This window comes from Oncorhynchus tshawytscha, unplaced genomic scaffold (genome assembly GCF_018296145.1).
Source record: "Oncorhynchus tshawytscha isolate Ot180627B unplaced genomic scaffold, Otsh_v2.0 Un_scaffold_3409_pilon_pilon, whole genome shotgun sequence".
NCBI lineage: Eukaryota > Metazoa > Chordata > Actinopteri > Salmoniformes > Salmonidae > Oncorhynchus > Oncorhynchus tshawytscha.
In genome coordinates, this window is record NW_024609786.1 from 443,804 (window position 1) to 466,238 (window position 22,435).

The window sequence follows — 22,435 nt, forward strand, 5'->3', positions numbered from 1 at the left end:
CTACAACTGACCTAACCAAAACGCCGACTACAACTGACCTAACCAAAACGCCTACTACAACTGACCTAACCAAAACACCTGAGGTAGTTTGGATGTGCAGAGTACACTTCCTTTAAACTACGTAGAAGGTCGTAGCTCAGCGCTCTAACACGTAGAAGGTCGTAGCTCAGCGCTCTAACACGTAGAAGGTCGTAGCTCAGCGCTCTAACACGTAGAAGGTCGTAGCTCAGCGCTCTAACACGTAGAAGGTCGTAGCTCAGCGCTCTAACACGTAGAAGGTCGTAGCTCAGCGCTCTAACACGTAGAAGGTCGTAGCTCAGCGCTCTAACACGTAGAAGGTCGTAGCTCAGCGTTCTAACACGTAGAAGGTCGTAGCTCAGCGTTCTTACACGTAGAAGGTCGTAGCTCAGCGTTCTTACATGTAGAAGGTGAGGTCGTAGCTCAGCGTTCTTACATGTAGAAGGTGAGGTCGTAGCTCAGCGTTCTTACATGTAGAAGGTGAGGTCGTAGCTCAGCGTTCTTACATGTAGAAGGTGAGGTCGTAGCTCAGCGTTCTTACATGTAGAAGGTGAGGTCGTAGCTCAGCGTTCTTACATGTAGAAGGTGAGGTCGTAGCTCAGCGTTCTTACATGTAGAAGGTGAGGTCGTAGCTCAGCGTTCTTACATGTAGAAGGTGAGGTCGTAGCTCAGCGTTCTTACATGTAGAAGGTGAGGTCGTAGCTCAGCGTTCTTACATGTAGAAGGTGAGGTCGTAGCTCAGCGTTCTTACATGTAGAAGGTGAGGTCGTAGCTCAGGGTTCTTACATGTAGAAGGTGAGGTCGTAGCTCAGCGTTCTTACATGTAGAAGGTGAGGTCGTAGCTCAGCGTTCTTACATGTAGAAGGTGAGGTCGTAGCTCAGCGTTCTTACATGTAGAAGGTGAGGTCGTAGCTCAGCGTTCTTACATGTAGAAGGTGAGGTCGTAGCTCAGGGTTCTTACATGTAGAAGGTGAGGTCGTAGCTCAGGGTTCTTACATGTAGAAGGTGAGGTCGTAGCTCAGCGTTCTTACATGTAGAAGGTGAGGTCGTAGCTCAGGGTTCTTACATGTAGAAGGTGAGGTCGTAGCTCAGGGTTCTTACATGTAGAAGGTGAGGTTGTCCAGCTTGTTGTTCATGTTGATGGGGTAGAGTTCCCCCAGGTGAACCAGCTTCTCCAGGGCCTCGTAGATGAAGATGATGCAGATGAGCGCTGCGAAGGCTTCCTCCGTGAAGCGGGTGATGTAACAGACCAGGGAGCTGGCGTCCGTGGCAACCAGGACGAGGCACAGGAAGGCCGTCCACAGGCCGATGCTGGTCCTCAAGGACAGGTAGGACAGGTCGTAGTCACTGGACAAGGGGAGATGGGGACAGAGGGTTAGGGAGACAACACACACAATACTAAATGTATATGGACAACTTAAAGTACTGGCATTGGTCCTATACAACCCCGATAGGTCACAAAATGAGAAATCATTTCAAACTTACAGAAGTAGGAATCCTAAAACTGAATAAGCAACAACCCTCATCCTGAAAAGCAATACTAGATCAGGTCACCTGTTGGACCCTGACCAGGTACACAAGGTCTGGATTTCCAGACTGGGGGGGACGGGAGATACACTATTTACCTTATTGAAGAGCTAGGTTTAGAAAAAGCAATGACTCCGGAAATCCCTGTTTGCTTGCAACATCTCTGTGTGGGTGTATGTATGACAGAGAGTGGGTGTCTGTCTCTATAAGAGCTAAGGAGAGTGTGAGCCGTGTTACATTCTTCCTCTTCTCTCTGCGACCCTGTTGATCACACACAGAGGCGAGTGATAATGGCACCCTGCAGCCTTCCACTGCTGGCCCTGGCCTGCCTGTCTCTGTTGGTCACAGCTCAGCCCACCTGGGGGACCAGGACACCCCCTCCATGTTCAGACAGATCATGGACACTGTGGCAGAGCTGAAGGCCAAGTCTGACCTAACAGCCAGCGTGCTCGGTAAGATGGACCTGGAAAACATTATGCTGTGACAATTTAGGTCGTGTGTGTGTGTGTGTAAGCCTGAATTGCCACTGTGGTAAGATGGACCTGGAAAACATTATGCTGTGACAATTTAGGTCGTGTGTGTGTGTGTGTAAGCCTGAATTGCCACTGTGGTAAGATGGACCTGGAAAACATTATGCTGTGACAATTTAGGTCGTGTGTGTGTGTGTGTAAGCCTGAATTGCCACTGTGTATGTGCAGTGGAAGAGAGAGTGGGGCTGTGTATAAAGATAGATGTTACTACAGTGAAAGTGCTGTGTATTCTCCATGTTTCTAGCTATGAAAGAGAGAATGGAATCCATGGAGAAAGAGCTGCAGGCACTGAAAGGTGAGAAAGCATCATCTGTTGTGTGGAGTGTGGTAACTGATAAGAATGTGGTGAGGTTTCACACACGCAGACAATTACATGACAACCAATGGTGTGTGATCTGGAATATTGATGCGTGTTGATAAATGAATGAAATGTGCATTCCACAGACATTCCTAAGGTGGCGTTCGCAGCATCACTGGGAGGCAATGGACTCCAAAAGGCAGGAGACTTTAACAAAAAGCTGGTCTACAGAGAGGTCTTGACAAATGTTGGTGGTGCATACAACGTAGAGACAGGTAACACACACACACACACACACACACACTTTAACCCTCTCCTCATTCTTCCCCTGTTAAAAACAACCCTGTCCTCTCAGGTGAATTCACGGCTCCGGTTCGTGGAGTCTACTACATCCGGTTCACGGCCAACGCTCCTACAGACGTCACCTTGAGCTCCATGCTGTATAAGAACGGCAAAGTCATTCTGGCCGCTCACGAGAGTCCGTCCGGCGAGGGCAGCGACACGGCGTCTAATGGAGCCACTCTGCTGCTGGAGGAGGGAGACAGTCTGCAAATGATGCTGTGGGCCAACACCCAGGTCTGGGACAACGCCAACCACCACAGCACCTTCAGCGGCTTCCTCCTCTTCCCCATGCCACAGCAGCTGAAGCAATAGGTCTACATCCCTCTTCCCCATGACACAGCAACCAGAGACAGACCTACATCCCTCCTCTTCCCCATGCCACAGCAGCTGAAGCAATAGGTCTACATCCCTCTTCCCCATGACACAGCAACCAGAGACAGACCTACATCCCTCTTCCCCATGCCACAGCAGCTGAAGCAATAGGTCTACATCCCTCCTCTTCCCCATGACACAGCAACCAGAGACAGACCTACATCCCTCCTCTTCCCCATGCCACAGCAGCTGAAGCAATAGGTCTACATCCCTCCTCTTCCCCATGACACAGCAACCAGAGACAGACCTACATCCCTCCTCTTCCCCATGCCACAGCAGCTGAAGCAATAGGTCTACATCCCTCCTCTTCCCCATGACACAGCAACCAGAGACAGACCTACATCCCTCCTCTTCCCCATGCCACAGCAGCTGAAGCAATAGGTTACATCCCTCTTCCCCATGACACAGCAACCAGAGACAGACCTACATCCCTCCTCTTCCCCATGCCACAGCAGCTGAAGCAATAGGTTACATCCCTCTTCCCCATGACACAGCAACCAGAGACAGACCTACATCCCTCCTCTTCCCCATGCCACAGCAGCTGAAGCAATAGGTTACATCCCTCTTCCCCATGACACAGCAACCAGAGACAGAGGTGTACATACACAGTAGCATTGTTGTCAACTGTTGTTAAATAATTGACTGAATTAAAAATAACATTGAGGTGAAAGTCTGCTTATTCCGTTATTATAAATAAGAATTTGTTCTTAACTGACTTGCCTAGTTAAATAAGGTTAAGCTTCTGAAGCTAAGCAGGGTTGTTCCTGGTCAGTCACTGGATGGGAGACCAGATGCTGCTGGAAGTGGTGTTGGAGGGCCAGTAGGAGGCACTCTTTACTCTGGTCTAAAAAATATCCCAATGCCCCAGGGCAGTGATTGGCAACTGCCCTGTGTAGGGTGCAGTCTTTCGGATGGGACGTTAAACGGGTGTTCTGACTCTCTAAGGTCATTAAATATCCCATGGCACTTATCGTAAGAGTAGGGGTGTTAACCCCAGTGTCCTGGCTAAATTCCCAAGCTGTCACTCATACCATCATGACCACCTAATCATCCCCAGCTTACAATTGGCTCCTTCATCCCCCTCCTCTCCCCTGTAACTATTCCCTAGGTCGTTGCTGTAAATGAGAACGTGTTCTCAGTCAACTTACCTGGTAAAATAACGTTAAAAATATATTAAAAAATAAAATATTCTGCATATTAGACTGGGATTTTAGCTTATACCTCTTACCTCCAGTGGGAACATCAGTTATTGTCCAGTAGATGAAAGATGAATTATCTTAACCCCTGGCATGATCTTTTCTCATTGAGTACTTGGGGCTAATACCATAATACACCACAACTTGATTACAGACGATGGTCACTTCTGTTTCAGTTGAGTGTAGGTGTCAGTCTTCTCTTTACCAGCAGATGGCACTATAGTAACACCATTTCCAGATCTGGTTTACAGTAGTCTGGCCACCAGCCCTGTCCCTTTACAATGTGAACAGGCTTTCAAGTTGTAGGCCACCTTTAAATCTGATGTTAGTGCTGGGCTGTATAGGTTCCCATCATATTGCTCATCAAATCATTCCAGATGAAGGAAGGAAAGGAGACAAGAGAAGGTGTTCTTAGGAGGGAAAGGAGACAAGAAAAGGTGACAAGAAAGAGGCAGGGTTCACATTCTGACACATGGAATTCCATGACATCTCCATGACTTTTAACATTTCCATCAACCAACAATTGGCGGCGTCTATATGTATAAAAAAATCAGTCTCTGATCCCATATACAATCTCCTGTCGTCAGCGTAATGTGGTAACACTGGGAGGCTGCTTCCTGATCCCATGTACCATCTCCTGTAGTTAAGCAAGGCACTTAACAAAAAAAGACACGTCCCCTTTTCAGGACCCTGTCTTTCAAAGATAATTCGAAAAAAATCCAAATAACTTCACAGATCTTAATTGTAAAGGGTTTAAACACTGTTTCGCATGCTTGATCAATGAACCATAAACAATTAACGAACATGCACCTGTGGAACGGTCCTTAAGACACTAACAGCTTACAGACAATAGGCAATTAAGGTCACAGTTATGAAAACTTAGGACACGAAAGAGGCCTTTCTACAGACTCTGAAAATCACCAAAAGAAAGATCTGTGTGAATGTTCCTTAGGCATGCTGCAAGGAGGCATGAGGACTGCAGATGTGGCCAGGGAAATAAATTGCAATGTCCGTACTGCCGAAGACAGCGCTACAGGGAGACAGGACAGACAGCTGATCGTCCTCGCAGTGGCAGACCACGTGTAACACCTGCACAGGATCGGTATTTCCGAACATCACACCTGCGGGACAGGTGCAGGATGGCAACAACAACTGCCCGAGTTACACCAGGAACGCACAATCCCTCCATCAGTGCTCAGACTGTCCGCAATAGGCTGAGAGAGGCTGGACTGAGGGCTTGTAGGCCTGTTGTTAGGCAGGTCCTCAACAGACCTCACCGGCAACAATGTCACCTATGGGTACAAACCCACCGTCCCTGGACCAGACAGGACTGGCAAAAAGTGCTCTTCATATGACGAGTCGCGGTTTTGTCTCACCAGGGGTGATGGTCGAATTCGCGTTTATTCGTCAAAGGAATCGCGTTACACCGAGGACTTGGTGATTTGGAGGTGGAAGGGCCGTCATGGTCTGGGGCAGTGTGTAACAGCATCATCAGACTGAGCCTGTTGTCATTGCAGGCAATCTGCGTTACAGGAAAGACATCCTCCTCCCTCATGTGGTACCCTTCGTGGAGGCTCATCCTGACATGACCCTCCAGCATGACAATGCCACCAGCCATACTGCTCGTTCTGTGGGTGATTTCCTGCAAGACAGGAATGTCAGTGTTCTGCCATGGCCAGCGAAGAGCCCGGATCTCAATCCCATTGAGCACGTCTGGGACCTGTTGGATCGGAGGGTGAGGGCTAGGGCCATTCCCCCCAGAAAAGTCTGGGAACTTGCAGGTGCCTTGGTGGAAGAGTGGGGTAACATCTCACATCAAAAACTGGCAAATCTGGCACAGCTCAGGAGATTCACTGCAGTACTTAATGCAGCAGATACTGACTGTTAATGGTGGACATTATTCCATGTCTGTGGAACTTGTTCAGTTTATGTCTCAGTTGTTGAATCTTATGTTCATACAAATATTTACACGTTAAGTTTGCTGAAAATAAACCCAGTTAACAGTTAGAGGACGTTTCTTTAGAATACCTATTAGGAAACTGTATAAAACATGTAGTCAAGTGTCCCTTAGGACAGGAGAGCCACTGGTAGTGCAGGCTTTTGATCAAGCCCTGCTCAAACACAGAGACAGTTTATCAAGGTCCGATGGAGCATCTAATTTCTAATGGTTTGTTAGAGGGGGACTGGAATAAAAGCCTGCACTCTCATTAGCTATCCTGGAGGATGGTTGACCTCCCTTGATGTAAAACATTGCAACATACCACCAAATAAATGTTATGCCTTTTGAAATCGTTAATTCAATATATCAAAAGATCAAAAGGCTATGGTAGGCTACAAATATTTTAGTCAGCTGTTCAGTCATATTCATCTTAGAAGTGTTTACTTTGCAGGCTGACTAGTATCTATTGAGTTGTAATGTCTCATACATTGGATGCCCAAATCAACAGGAAAAAAAAAAGGCTACATAGAATATTTTTCCCTAAAATTAATATTCACTATTCACAAATAATTACTTTGATTCACACGATCCAATTCACCACGATTGAACCGAATCCCAACTAATACAATAGCAAAGTGAATCATTTATTTAGCCAAACTGGAATCGTTTAAATGAATCATGAATTGTTCAAAAAAGTTAAATCAACTTTGTATGGCCTTATTCACGAGTATCGGTGGAAAGTTTTTGGGGAGATAACATTCATACATGCTAATAATAGCTAAACAGTTAACTAGAGGATAGAAGACATGTTTTGCATTAGCTACCTAGTTAATTTGTTCTATCATATTTTGTAGGCTAGGCCTACCTGCTGCTGTAATGTCCCGACGGTCTCGCTCTTCTTGAGCAACGGCCCACTAGTCTAGCACTACGCAGATGATGCTCGCAAACACCGACACGCTAGTGGCATTCTGATCCTGGCTGATATGTAGATTTTTATTGATAAAATATTTTAAAACGGTGCCTAAAAAATGACATTAACAGAAATTATTAAATGAATTTCCATTACATTTCGAAAACGTTTTGGGAATTTATCATTTTCCAAAACTTTTCCAACTTTTATTAGGCTCCTGATTGGCGTAGCAGTCCAAGGCACTGCATCTCAGTGGTAGAGGCGTCACTACAGAACCTGGTTCGATTCCATGCTGTATCACAACCGGACGTGATTGGGAGTCCCACAGGCCGGCGCACAATTGGCCCAGCGTCGTCCGGGTTAGGGTTTGGCCAGGGGTAGGTCATCATTGTAAATAAGAATTTGTTCTTAACTTACCTAGTTAAATAAAATTCCAGGACTTTCATGACAATACGAACCCTGAGGAGGTGTTTGAGACAGTTGGGACACGGCTACAGCAGTAGCCTGCACACTCACCTGCAGAACTTGAAAAGGATCTTCTCAAAGACCAGGACTGGTCCGGTGCTGCCCAGGATGGTGAGTGGCTGGCCCGCAAACATGGAGAAGGCCACGCCCGTCAGAGACGCCCCGAACAACGACTCGATCGCACTCTGGGTGTGAGTGAGAGGAGATTAGGCAAAGACGGTGAGCAATTAAACATTTTTATCACAAAGTCATCAATAACTGTAGACAAATACAATATCTCCCATTAGTTTCTGGTGACATCACTCACAATGTTTCCCTTGGTGGCCTCGCCCAGCAGGCCTCCGAAAGTGATGACAGGGGACATGCAGGCGCAGTAGAGGAACAGCACAGAGGCCAGGCACTGCAGGCTCAGAGCATCCCTAATATCGCTCCACAGGAACGGAGCTTTCCTCCTTACATCCATCACCAGGCCCCCAAAGATCCTGACGAGAGAGAGAGAGAGAGAGAGAGAAGACGTCAGAGAGCAGGGAAGCCAGTGAGGGAGTTTTAATAATAGTTTAATTGCTAGAGAGATGTGATATCATCTCTGCACCTTTAGTATTGGGGACAACTCTAAATCAGAGCCAACTCAAAAAACTGGACTGACTAAATGTAGTAGGCAGTTGGAATATAGCCAGCAATGGAAACCGTGCCAGCTGAGGGGACATAAATAATTGTCACACAGACACACCTCCTGTACAGGCCACTTCAGGTCATGTTTCAGAGAGGGGTCAAGAACAGCATGTCTAAAGCCTGCATAGACTCTTTAAAGTGATGTCACCCTTAATGCCATAGTTATTAACTAACTTCTTCACTGAGCAGAATGTCATTACTCAACATTACACAGTAACTGCTGCTCAATAATATACAACTATACTTAGTAGTTCCCATGAAATAACCTACAATTGAAGACAAGTTAGTAAAAGTAAGAAAGAAATCTAGTATATTTTTGGTCTTTTTCATGAACTAGAAATACACTATGGTGTGGTTTCAGTATTATTGGAGAGTGAATGGTGTGAAGACGGTGTGTGTGTGTGTGTGGGGTACCGGTGTGTAGACGGTGTGTGTGTGTGTGTGTGTGTGGGGTACCGGTGTGTAGACGGTGTGTGTGTGTGTGGGGTACCGGTGTGTAGACGGTGTGTGTGTGTGTGGGGTACCGGTGTGTGTGTGTGTGTGTGTGTGTGTGGGGTACCGGTGTGTAGACGGTGTGTGTGTGTGTGTGTGTGTGTGTGTGTGTGTGTGTGTGTGGGGTACCGGTGTGTAGACGGTGTGTGTGTGTGGGGTACCGGTGTGTGTGGGGTACCGGTGTGTGGGGGGTTGTGAGGTACTGGTGAAGTGCTGCTAGATGAAAGGCTGCAGTAGACCTCTTCAGCTTCTACATCAGACACATGAAAGACTTTCCAGACCTCTAGTGAACAGCTCTCTTCATGTTTATAATGCTTTTATAATGAGCTGCCAAGGTGACCACTCAGTCTGGCAGCTCCTTTTCATCAAAAGGGACTTAAAGAAAACCCATTGTGTGTGTTTGTGTGAGAGAGACCCACCTCCCTGTCCTCTGTAGCTCTGGTCCTGCTTGGTGCTGGTCTTCCTTGAAGGACTCATTATGGGCAGAGCCGTTGGGCAATGAGGGCATCTTCCTCTTGTCCTGTGTAGAGAGAAAAGCCCCCCACAGGCCAGGTTACTGCACAGCCCTCAACATTCTAACCATCCGTAGTGTACACACACCGTGTCCACAGCGGTTCTCTTACAATATTACCCATCAGCATGTCTCACACGTTCAATAGCAGCTAACCAACATCTTCGTCCAGATCCCTCACCTGAGATGGGACACTCTTGGGGGGCTCGATTCGTATCGTAGGGTCCCACTCTCCTGGGGGTAGGACGGTCACCTGGTCCAGAAACTCATCTATCCCCGACAGCAGATCGTTCCGGTCTTTGGCCTTGTACGCTACATCATGGAAGACCTGGCACAGGACGACAACAGCAGTCTCTCAAACGACATGTCGCTGCTTCTGACGCCACAGCATGGGACCAATTGGTGATTGGCCAAGGTTGAAATTGGACCAATCCAGAGCTGTGTTGTAGTGCTCCTCACCTCGTCTGTCATCAGCGTGGCGATGGAGCGGCCGATCTCGTGGTACTGAGGACCCTTCCCAAACGGACCCAGCAGCAGGAACAGGAACCTGACCAATAGGAGAGCAGGATAGAATAAGAGTCCATCCAAGCACACACCACCGCACATCCCCCTCAACACACAATATGTTTTTCAAAAATTGTTGTCTAATGCAATAACTCCTTCACAGACAAAATAACTAAATGCCTGTCATGCGATTCAGATAAGTGTGTGTACACACTTACCTGGTGGGTACGGGCACCTCAGTGAGACCAGTGAGCAGCACGGCGGGGGACAGCCTGATGAAGGCTATGATTGGTCGCTCCAGGAATTCCACCTCTCCCACCAGCACGTTGGACGCCTCCGCCCCAGGAGGGATCTTCTTCATGAAGTTCATGTCCACCTGGGAGGTTGAAGGTCACAGGGTTAAACAGGAAGTATACATGCTTGGATGTTCCTGAAGTTGAATTGTATTGGCCATGCAGGGTTCATAGACATTTAGACAGATTGAATTTCAGGACTTTAAACTAAATTCCCATGACAACAATTGGTGGTGTTTAAATAGAAGTATATATTTTTTGGCAGAAATGTGGTATCAACACTTGGAGGCTGGAGGCTGATCCCATGTAGTCTACCATCTCCTGTCGTTGTGCAAGGCACTTAACCCCCCACAAAGTAGAATCCCTGTTAGGCAACTGTATGAACACATGTGGTCAACCCTCAGTCTGGAGAGCTGATGGGTGTGTAGGCCTTTTGATACAGCCCTGTTCAAACACGTTGCAGTCAGTTTATCAAGGTCCGGTTGAGCAACTCATTTCTAAAATGTTTTGTTCGAGGACTAAAATAAATACATGGAATAAAAGCCTACACTCATTAGCTCTCCTGGAAAATGGTTGACCTCCCTGGATGTAAAACATACGTGGTGGAAATGTTGCTCTGGTTGTGTCCAATAATTAGCTCATTCAATATATCAAAGATCATATAGGGGGAACGCATAGAGGAAACACTGAACAGTTAACTAGAGGGAGAGAGAGAACTAGCCAGGATACAAGATTTGAATTGGCTACCTACTCTGTTCTCTATCATATTTTATAGGCCTCTCCTTGAGCAATGGCCCACTGGTACACATGCAGGTGATGACACACAGATGCACTGAAGTTGATTTTTATGTGATTGGTAAAGAATATGTGCCCAAATAAAATACACAGGGGGAAAAAGTATTCTTTTCAGATTTGACCATTTTCTAAACTTTTCCAGGACTGGAAAACGTTGTAAAATTCCAAGACTTTTCCAAGATTTAAGGCCGTACCAACCCTACATTATGTGTTTGCCAAATTTCTACAAAATTCTCAACTGTTATAAACTGTGGAAAATATAAGGTGTGTTTTGGTAACATGGTCAGTTACTGAGAATGTGTGTATAGATGGGTAGTTTGAGGGTTGAACTACCCCCCCAAAAGAACCAGCGCGTGTACACCATTAATCACATGTACCAGGCAAGGAGACGGGGTACCTTATCGCCTACACAGTGGACGCTACCCGCTACCCCGCTACACCGCGGACGACCCGCTACCCGCTACACCCCCTACACCGCGGACGCTACCCACTACACCGCTACCCCCTACACCGCGGACGCTACCCCGCGGACGCTACCCGCTACACCGCGGACGCTACACCGCGGACGCTACCCCCGCGGACGCTACACCGCGGACGCTACCCGCTACCCCTACACCGCGGACGCTACACCGCGGACGCTACCCCTACACCGCGGACGCTACACCGCGGACGCTACCCGCTACACCGCGGACGCTACCCGCTACACCGCGGACGCTACCCGCTACACCGCGGACGCTACCCCCTACACCGCGGACGCTACCCGCTACCCCTACACCGCGGACGCTACCCGCTACCCCTACCCCGCGGACGCTACCCCCTACCCCGCGGACGCTACCCCCACACCGCGGACGCTACCCCCTACCCGCGGACGCTACCCGCTACCCCGCGGACGCTACCCCCTACACCCGGACGCTACCCCCCCGCGGACGCTACCCGCTACCCGCTACCCCCGCGGACGCTACCCCGCGGACGCTACCCCGCTACCCGCACACCGCCCGCTACCACACTACCCGCTACACCGCGGACGCTACCCGCTACCCCTACCCCGCGGACGCTACCCCTACCCCGCTACCCCTACCCCGCGGACGCTACCCCGCTACCCCTACCCCGCGGACGCTACCCGCCACTACCCCGCGGACACTACCCCTACCCCGCGGACGCTACCCGCTACCCCTACCCCGCGGACGCTACCCGCTACCCCTACCCCGCGGACGCTACCCGCTACCCTAAACCGCGGACCCTACCCGCTACCCCTAAACCGTGGACCCTACCCGCTACCCCTAAACCGTGGACCCTACCCACTACCCCTAAACCGTGGACCCTACCCACTACCCCTAAACCGTGGACCCTACCCACTACCCCTAAACCGTGGACCCTACCCACTACCCCTAAACCGTGGACCCTACCCACTACCCCTAAACCGTGGACCCTACCCACTACCCCTACACCGTGGACACTACCCACTACCCCTACACCATGGACACTACCCACTTACACTGTACTATGGATGCTTCCGTCAGTAGTTAATAATAAATCACATAGAATATGTGCGGTTGCTGTGCTGCTGACAGCCGTACTGCTGCACAGAAAAAGATCATGAAAACATCAGATTCTCTGAACCACGGTCGACCACTACAGACAGATCAACACAGTCACAACACTACGGTCACACACACGGCACTGGCAGGTAACATGTTATGTACAGTCACGTCACGGAACAACACAGTCTCATGGATCAACACAACAGCACTGATTGGCCAGGGCCAGTGATTGACAGGAGAGAGGACTTACTGCAGGCCTCATGGCACCCCCGCCCCAGGAACCACAACTACAGTGGCAAGCATGCTGAGAGCAGGACAAACAGGGGCACAACTTAATTCAGATCACACCATAAGCTCAGCTCACTCAGCTAGGGTCCAATCTGGATCCATGATGTCACCTCTTATTATAACATCATCCTCTTAATACACTGTTCTCATACCCATCAGTCCCCCAAGGAGCGGAAACCAGTCACTTTGTTCAGTATCCAGCATGTGTTACTTCAAATGAGATTGAATACTTTCCGAATGCATTGTATATCTGACCCTTTGACTTTTTCCACTTGTCACGTTCAATTCATTATTTACCTCAATCTACACACAATACCCCATAATGACCAAGCAAAAACATGTTTTTAGAAATTCATCTTTGAAATGTTTCTACAACTTGGAGTCCACCTGTGGTAAATTCAATTGATTGGACATGATTTGGAAAGGCAGACACCTGTCTATAGAAGGTCTCACAGTTGGCAGTGCATGTCAGAGCAAAAACCAAGCCATGAGGTGGAAGAAATTGTCTATAGAGCTCCGAGACAAGATTGTGTTGAGACACAGATCTTGGGAAGTTTACCAAATAATTTCTGCAGCATTGAAGGTCCAAGAACACAGTGGCCCCCATCATTCTTAAATGGAAGGAGTTTGAAACCAAGACTCTTCCTAGAGCTGGCTGTCCGGCCAAAACTGAGCAATCGGGGGAAAAGGGCCTTGGTCAAGGAGGTGACCAAGAACCCGATGGTCACCCTGACAGAGCTCCAGAGTTCCTCTGTGGAGATGGTTGTCCTTCTGGAAGGTTCTCCCATGTCTGCAGCACTCCACCAATCAGGCCTTTATCATAGAGTGGCCAGACAGAAGCCACTCCTCAGTGAAAGGCATCACAGTCTGCTTGGAGTTTGCCAAAAGACAACTAAAGGACAAAGAAACAAGAGTCTCTGGTCTGATGAAACCAAGATTGAACTCTTTGGCCTGAATGCCAAGTGTCACGTCTGGAAGAAACCTGGAACCATCCCCTACGGTGAAGCATGAGTGGCAGCATCATGCTGTGGGGATGTTTTTCAGCAGCAGGGACTGGGTGACTAGTCGGGATCGAAGGAAAGAGATCTTTGATGAAAACCTGCTCCAAAGCGCTCTGGACCTTGAACTGGGGTGACGGTTCACCTTCCAACAGGACAACGACCCTAAGCACACAGCCAAGACAATGCAGGAGTGGCTTCGGGACAAGTCTCTGAATGTCCTTGAGTGGCCCACCCAGAGCCCTGATTTGAACCCGATCGAACATCTCTGGAGAGATCTGAAAATAGAGCTTGAGAGGATATGCAGTGTCATACCGAAGAAGACTTGAGGCTATAATCAATGCCAAAAGTGCTTTAACAAAGTACAGAGTAAAGGGTCTGAATACTTAAGTAAAATGTGATTTCAGTTATTATTTTATTTCTAAAAACCTGTTTTTGCTTTGTCATTATGGGGTATTGTGTGTAGATTGAGGGATAAAAAAATAAATTGTAGAATAAGGTTGTAACGTAACAAAATGTAGAAAAATTCAAGGGATCTGAAATCTTATAGAATGCACTGTATAAACCCTGGATTTCTGATGCTATGTATTGGCCAATCAGAGGCTTTGAAGCCAGCGGCTGCCATATTGAGTTCTCTGTAGAGCCCTGCATGGGCATGAATTTTAAACCCGAGCCCTACCTATGCTGTGACGTTCAGGTCCTACCCAGGCCCGATTGCTTCAACCAAATTAAAGCCCCGTCCCTGACCGAAACCAAAAATAACTTCCGTCATTAGTAAATCCATTAGCTGCTCTGTCAGTCTCACCCTGCACACAGCTCGCTCTGCATGCACTCTACTCATGGCGGCTCTGAGCGAGTATCCATAGCAACGGCTCTGCTAGGGCTGCTCTGCTCAATGACGAGACATGACAGAGCAGTTAACTACTTTGTCACTCACAAAACTCAAGGAACATTGTTTTCTGTGAAATTCTCTCTCCTGTCTTATATTTGACGAGGTTGAAGCACTTCTGACACCATATTATGATCGTTGTCAGATATGACTATTGCGCAGCAGAACATGAGCAATTGGCTCAGCTTCAAAATGTTTGTGATCAATTTAGTGATACACGAGCCCTGCCTGTTCCCTAGATATTGATTAAAAAAAAGGCCCTACTCGGCCCTGACCCAATGTATAATGTCGGGCCCGGGTCGGGTAGCAGAGCTCTACTTGTCTGTCCTCGTGACCGTGGGTCTACACACTGTTCAGCAGTGGGAGGAGACGTTACCTTGCTGAAGTCCACAGTGCTGTTCTCTCTGCTTCCTCCATGGATGCGGCTCTCACTCGGTTTACTGTTCTCCAGGTTCCCAGGAGCTGACTGGGGGGATGCCAGGAGGCCTGCCCAAGGGGTGGAAGGGGTAGAAGAAACCAGTGGTCAATTGAACAGTAAAAAATGAACTGTGAGTATGGCCGATATGAATGGGGAATTGGTACAATTTGTAGACGTACACAATTATATGTGTCTGAGAAGGAGAGAGGGGGGGGCTATGCATGTGTGACTTTGAGAGTTTGTTCAGACATGCAGCTGCTCTGTACATGCTGGGTGAGAAACTCCACGTATCACAACAAAGTAATCAGAGATGGTAGAAATAACTAAACAGTGGGGGGGTCAATAGACACCCATAGACATCCTCTGTGTTTACAGGACCGACCCTACGGAGGATGGAGTTGGACAGAAAGGTTTCAGAGGGAGATTAGTGGTGGAATGTGCACCAATGGTTGGTATTTACACACACACACACGTCATGGCCTCAGCCTCTTGCTGTAAAAACGTATTTTGACCTCATCTCACGGTCTATGAACCTTGCCAATTGAAACTAGGACTTGCTATGGAACTCACTCTGTGTAATACTGTGCAGCGTCTGTGTGCATATGGGGTTGAAACCTGAGCACGCCTCACATTAAACCCTGATATAATTTATTAGACAGTGGTAACGGGGGTAATAGTGCCTGATTACGATAACATAGAGCCAACTTAATGTAAACAGTTACCAAACTTCGTATAAGGGTAACTCTCAACTCCAGCCTTTGCCCAAACTGCTCACATTTTCAGGTGAGAAGTTGTGGGTAGCGGGGAAATTGCTCATAAATATACATTTTTGTGGGTGGGTAAACATAGTAGTATCTGATCCCAACACTAAAGCATTCTCAGAAGTCCACTGGCACGTGCTGATAATAAAATGATGTGCATCTCAAGCAAATATGACTCTGGACAGTTAACTCTCAGTGGAAAGGTGATGAGTTCCTGACATCTACTGCCAGTGTAAATTAAAATCCCCAATGTTGTCCTTGTCCCTTTGTTGTCCTTAAGCCATTTTGCCACAACTTTGGAAGTATGCTTGTGGTCATTGTCCATTTTGAAGACCCATTTGCGAACAAGCTTTAACTTCCTGACTGATGTCTTGAGATGTTGCTTCAATATATCCACATAATTTTCCTCCCTCATGATGCCATCTATTTTGTGAAGTGCACCAGTCCCTCCTGCAGCAAAGCACCCCCACAACATGATGCTGCCACCCCTGTGCTTCACGGTTGGGATGGTGTTCGTCGGCTTGCAAGCCTCCCCCTTTTTCCTCCAAACATAAATGGTCATTAACAGTCTATTTTTGTTTCATCAGACCAGAGGACATTTCTCCAAAAAGTTCAATCTTTGTCCCTATGTGCTGTTGCAAACCGTAGTCTGGTTTTTCTATGGCGGTTTTGGAGCAGTGGCTTCTTCCTCCTTCCTTGCTGAGCGGCCTCTCAGGTTATGTCGATATTGGACTTGTTTTACTGTGGATATAGATACTTTTGTACCCGTTTCCTCCAGCATCTTCACAAGGTCCTTTGCTGTTGTTCTGGGATTGATTAGCACTTTTAGCACCAAAGTATGTTCATCTCTAGGAGACAGAACTTCCCTTCCTTCCCGAGCAGTATGATGGCTGTGTGGTCCCATGGTGTTTATACTTGCATACTATTGTTTGTACAGATGAATGTGGTACCTTCAGGCATTTAGAAATTGCCCCCAAGGATGAACCAGACTTGTGGAGGTCTTCTTGGCTGATTTCTTTTGATTTTCCCATGATGTCAAGCAAAGAGGCACTGAGTTTGAAGGTAGGCCTTGAAATACATCCACAGGTACACCTCCAATTGACTCAAATTATGTCAATTAGCCCATCAGATGCTTCTAAAGCCATGACATAATTTTCTGGAATTTCCCAATCTGTTTAAAGGCACAGTCAACTTAGTGCATGTAAACTTCTGACCCACTGGAATTGTGGTACAGTGAATTATAAGTGAAATAATCTGTGTTTAAACAATTGTTGGAAAAATTACTTAGGACATCTACTTTTTGCATGACACAACAGACTTTCCAAAACTATAGTTTGTTAAGAAATGTGTGGACTGGTTGAAAAACTAGTTAATGACTCCAACCTAAGTGCATGTAAACTTCCAACTTCAACTGTACACATGTCTGCCCCATGTGGGATTAGAACTCAAAACCATTGAACTATGAGCCATTGTCATCTATTTCTTGTAACAATGGATGTAGCTATAAATAAATGTATAATCCTCATAGCCTCCATGTTTTTTTTCTTCGTAAAAGATGCATGAAACGGTAAGCAAAAACGTTGAATTTGGTCATGTGCGGAAATGTGCCTTCCTGCCTTTAGAATTTTTTGTAACGCCAGTAGTCTGGTCAAGGAAGCGTCATGCAAAATATATATTGGCACACTCCACTTACCAAGACCATTGCCAAATAAGGCGTGCGGTCACCTGTTTTTATAGTAAGCCACGAGGTGGTACCACCAAGCACATCCAGAAGGGAGTGCATTTCATACCGAACTGCTCATTTGAGATGTAGAGGAACCTTCTCAAAGTGTGATGTAACCGCTGGGGGGGAATGAGATTAATAGTAAATCAAAATAACAAAATATGGCCCTTTCGCAACCAACTGTGGAAATGAAGACCAGAATTGACGTGTTTCACTAAGTCTAAAACATCTGGTTTATTTTGATGAAATGTACTCTTTAAGTGCTTCACAAGGCATCACGCACACAGACACATACAATGTTAAGGACCGAGAGAGGTCAGATTATGTAAGGTGAAGAAGGTGTGGGGGGGGATTCATGCTATTTGCAGGATATTTAACCTGCTGGAGGTGGGGGAGGAGCTGCACCAGACGGGCAGGGTCTGCACCCCAGACTCCTCCTTGTGGTCCTTGACTAGACCGGACCGGAGCTTCAGTTCCTCCCCATCTGAAGCATGGACCTCCACACTGGGGATACTCCAGCTCCTACCCTCACCGGTCAATCAGAGTAGGGGTGGGGGACAGGCAGGGAGGGGTGGGTCTGGGTCAGTCAGAGGAGGGGTGGGGGACAGGCAAGGAGGGGTGGGGGATCTGCATCTGGCTAAGGGAGGAGTGTTCTGGGGGGTGCTAAGGGGGAGGAGGGGGTGCTGGCGTTGAGCAGGAAGCGACTGAGGAACTGAGACCCCTGGACTCCCTTGAGGAGGGAGAGGTGGGAGGTGGATAGACTTCCTATGGAGGGGACAAGGGTAGTTGGGAAAGCAGAGAAGACAGGATGGAAAAAGGAAAGAGGGAGAGGAAAAATACATCAGGAAGGGTAAGAATACTAAATGTGTGTTGGGAACAATGCTCTTCATGCTGCAAAGCCCAGGCCTTGGAAGTGTCTTGTTAGTGGAAGTCAAAGACAAAGAGCAGGGGCATATTCAGTACATCCCAAAACGTCACAGGGAACATTTGCACAACGTACATGGAGCCGCAGTAAACCAGGAGAGATTAAGTCAAGATCAATTAACATCTGTAATAATGCCAACTGCCCCCAAACAGCAGCAAACATGTTCAGAACACACACAAAAACACTGTTTAGCAACCTTTTGCAACAATGTTACAAAAACACAATAAATGCCGCGGTTACATCACACTTTAATAAGGATATACTATAGGTCACTCAAACGGACCAATCACAAGCAAGGGGAAGCTGACCAATAATCTTCAACTGCTACATGATGGCATGTGCACAGATTTACTTTGGTTTTAAGTTATTAACTATTAGCCTATTACAACATTTCAACGCAAAATCCTTATCACAAAAACATCTTTCCAGGAGAAAACACAATCCAGCACACAAAACAAACTCTCAGACTTATCACTGCAGTGTTCAAGAACAGTCATGAGGGGAAAATCACATGCCAGTAAAAGGCTCATGCACCAATCAGATATTGCGACTCAGTTACCTCAGGTAATTGACACCTCTTTGAAAGACCCAACCCACTTCATAAAACAACATGTGCATAGTACATACATTCAATCTGTCAAAACACAACAAAAAAGGGTGTAAATAAACCATTATTTTGTAGAAGAGGGGGATGAGGGGATGAAGAGCAGAAGAGGAAAAAGGAGAGGTGCAGCGAGGGCCCTCACCGTTTCTCTCAAGCAGGTGTGGGTCAGATTGTTTCTTGCCGATGTCAGCGAAGGAGCGCACCAGAGGGATGCGGTTGCTGAGCTTCTTCTCGTTCTGGTGGTGGTGTCTCTTCAACATGGCCTCCCTCACCTTCTGCCTCAACTCCTCCTCCAGCTGAGCTGACGCCACCATGCTGTCTATCACCATGTCTATGGGATACAGGGTAGACTGCATGCTTTATTCAACACATTCAACTTTCAGACTCACACACAGTACAATGTCTGCAGAGACATACATACACACTCACCTGCGATCTCCTCAATGGTGTTAGCTCTCATGTCCAACATGACAGTGCCGTTGAGGATGCAGCTGCGGAGCTCGAAGAGGCTGTGGAGAGACAGCGTGGCTACGTAGGGTTTACTCCAACGCTCCCCTCCATCCTCCACGTCTTCCTCAAACTTTAACCACCTACACACACAGATAAAAGGAGCTGTTGATGTGGTTGGATGAGGAAACATCCACTGGGAGTAGTGAGGAAGGGTGTGCGTCATGCCTGGCTGTCTCCCTCCACTCGTAGACGTGTCCGTCCCGGAAGAACAGCTCGTCCAGCTCAGTGAACAGGTCGTGGGGCATGTGCTCTTCATCATCATCCTCTGTCCCCAGGATGAACTGGACACGCTGGGACGGGGTGTCTGAAACACAGGGGGTACAGGTGGAAGATGGGTAATGTAGTACAACCAAGGGGAATATTAGTAGAAAAAGGACAGTAAAAGGATTGGTATAGGAAACAGGGCTGGAGAAATGGCAATAGAGCTGATCTGAGGACAGTGAATGAAGCAGATGTTGAGGTGGGAGAGTGAACTGGTCTTAGCTACCATAGGAAGGAGACTCTCGTCCATCTTCATGGTCCGAGCGGTCTCTCCTCTTGCGGTGGTGTCTGTGGCCGCGGTGGCTGCGGTGGTGCCTCCGTTTGGTCTCTCTGCCCAGGGGAACATGGACACCCACATAGACCGCTCTGTGACCTGGGAACAGGGTAGAGAGAGGCATGGTCAATCACGGTCTACCATGTATAATAGTCTTATCTGCAGTTGGGCTGGATATATACACTGTGCATTTAAAAATCGGAATTGTCAATACGGTTCTTGGTAATACATATGGTCTGATTTCAGCATTTTACAATCTTTAGATCCACTTTCTTTACAGGCCCAAAATGGCATGAGAAAAATGCAGTTGTTTTCATACACTGCAGCCACCCTGGAGTTACCATCACAGACTGTGCCCCCCCCCCCCTCCCCACGTCTTCCTGTCTGTTGTTTACGTACGTCACACACAATGGTAACCCTTCCCTCTTATCCTCCTCTCAATTTCTGACGTGTCAAGTGGCCATACCAAAAGCGTTAAATAAATGGACGAGTTCCGTGCCGTTCTGACAGCAGCTAAGAATGGATAGAAAGGACGTCACTGCCCAAGACCCGCTACTCTCTACTCACTGCTCGTTGTCAGGACATGGGGAAAGGAGAGAAGGCTCCAAAAGGAGAAGGACATGTAGCCTGCTCTTTGTGCTTATAAACACACTATCTTTTGAGAGCTGGGCCCATTAAACTGTTCTGGATGGCATACTACTGACAGATAAATGGACCAGGAGGGAAGTGAGGACTACAGCATGGTGGGTCTTCATCACGCCCCTGTCACATACATGTAATATGTCATAGCCCACTAAGCTCAATGAGGGGAAAAATATATATTACAAATGTATTTGTATTTTTTTTTTTAAATCACTAAAAACGTAGTATTTGTGAGTGGGGGGGCCTGTGTCTTCCAATGCTTTTCCTATTATGAGCCAGTGGGAGTTTTTAGCAGTAATACATCTCTGAATACTTCAGTTGTGACCTCCCTAAATGAAGTGTCCCATGCTGTGGGTACCACACTTAAAAGGTGAGCTGTGAGCCTAGCATAGGAAGCATAGCATAGAGAGAAACATTACCTAATCCCCCCCCAGTTCCTCTCTGTCTGGATCAGCTAAAAAAAATGTCTGTGATACTCAGCTGATACCCCTGCAGGGTTTCCTGTCTAAAAGTACTTAGTTCCTTCCATTTACATGGATGACAGAGACACACAACAGCCCTAATAATACAACTAAAATCGTTATTGTTCCAGGCTTCCAGCTAACATCTTTATTGTATCTCTGGGCGTTCCTATGAATAAGTAACATTCAGAGGTTTTCCTCTGTGGTTTCCATTAGCACCTCTGGGTTGTCAGCTGTAATGTTCTGCGCAGTAGGAGGAGTCCCTGGGCCACACACACACGCACACAGCCAGTAGATAAACAATTGTCTCCATAACACTGCCGCTGGCTGGGGTCAGGTCTCCTGCAGGCTGCCAATGTCTCCACTGAGACACAGTACACATCAATTACTATGTAGGCCTACCCCGTACCCGTGCATATCTACTCACAACTGGTGCTTCTTGAATATAAATAAGTTATCGTTACTCATTGTGAATTTATTATTACGTATTTTACTTTTCAATTATTATTTTCTCTCTGTGTGGTTAGGAAGGGCCTGTAATTAAACATTTCACTGTTAGTCTAAACCTGGTCTACGTAGCACGTGACCAATACAGTTTGACGTTACCTCCCACCTGTTACCTCCCACTATAGACAACCAGTAGTTAGAGACCAAAACTCACTATTTCCGGTCTTTTCACATTTCAGAAACAATCATCTGACTTGTGAGACTAGGCTCGTAGGCAGGCTCATGATCAATGTTCCCTGCCTCAAATAATTTCCGCCACTGAGCAAATTTCAGTTATGCTGAGCACAAACGTGAACGTTTTGAGTTTACTGTGAACACGGAGGCTGTACCCGCTTTAAGTTAGTTTTAACCGTGGCCAAGTAGGCTACCGTGGCCATTCGATCATAATGTAGTCCTACCAGAGTGGCTGTGAGACCGGAGGTAGGATTTTACAGTGAGGAGGCAACAAGGCAGAACATTATTTCTTGCCCAGAGTGACACTTTCTATTTGCAAGTGAAGATAATAACAGCCGACGAAATGTACAAGTATTTAGAAAATAATCAACTGGATCAAATAGAGCTCTTCAAACAAAACCCAGCAGCATGCTGACCTGTCCCCTGTCCTGTCCCACAAACAATGAGAGGACAGGCTTCTTATGTGGAACCTTTATTTAACTAGGCAAGTCAGTTAAGAACACTACCCTGGCCAAACCCGGACGATGCTGGGACAATTGTGCACCACCCTATGGGACTCCCAATCACGGCCAGTTGTGATACAGCCTGCATCATA

The 22,435-nt window shown here is 47.3% G+C and overlaps 1 protein-coding gene and 1 pseudogene across 4 annotated transcripts in view; one reads left to right on the forward strand and one right to left on the reverse strand.

The window, feature by feature from the left end:
• Window positions 1–22,435, reverse strand: part of LOC112222670 (sodium bicarbonate cotransporter 3) — a 65,754-nt gene that overhangs the window by 12,647 nt on the left and 30,672 nt on the right. For 3 of the 4 annotated variants that reach the window (XM_042318099.1, XM_042318098.1, XM_042318100.1), the window contains exons 3-14: window positions 20,009–20,155; window positions 19,687–19,825; window positions 19,441–19,601; window positions 19,154–19,342; window positions 14,957–15,066; window positions 9,995–10,152; window positions 9,732–9,819; window positions 9,454–9,600; window positions 9,181–9,281; window positions 7,905–8,079; window positions 7,649–7,782; window positions 1,120–1,365 (exon numbers count right to left, since the gene is read on the reverse strand). In XM_042318099.1, the coding sequence (XP_042174033.1) occupies window positions 1,120–1,365; window positions 7,649–7,782; window positions 7,905–8,079; window positions 9,181–9,281; window positions 9,454–9,600; window positions 9,732–9,819; window positions 9,995–10,152; window positions 14,957–15,066; window positions 19,154–19,342; window positions 19,441–19,601; window positions 19,687–19,825; window positions 20,009–20,155 (1,795 nt within the window). Of the gene's footprint in view, window positions 1–1,119; window positions 1,366–7,648; window positions 7,783–7,904; window positions 8,080–9,180; window positions 9,282–9,453; window positions 9,601–9,731; window positions 9,820–9,994; window positions 10,153–14,956; window positions 15,067–19,153; window positions 19,362–19,440; window positions 19,602–19,686; window positions 19,826–20,008; window positions 20,156–22,435 lie in introns of those variants that run through there. The other variant, XM_042318101.1, reaches the window with a different exon arrangement.
• Window positions 1,772–3,675, forward strand: LOC112222673 (annotated as a pseudogene).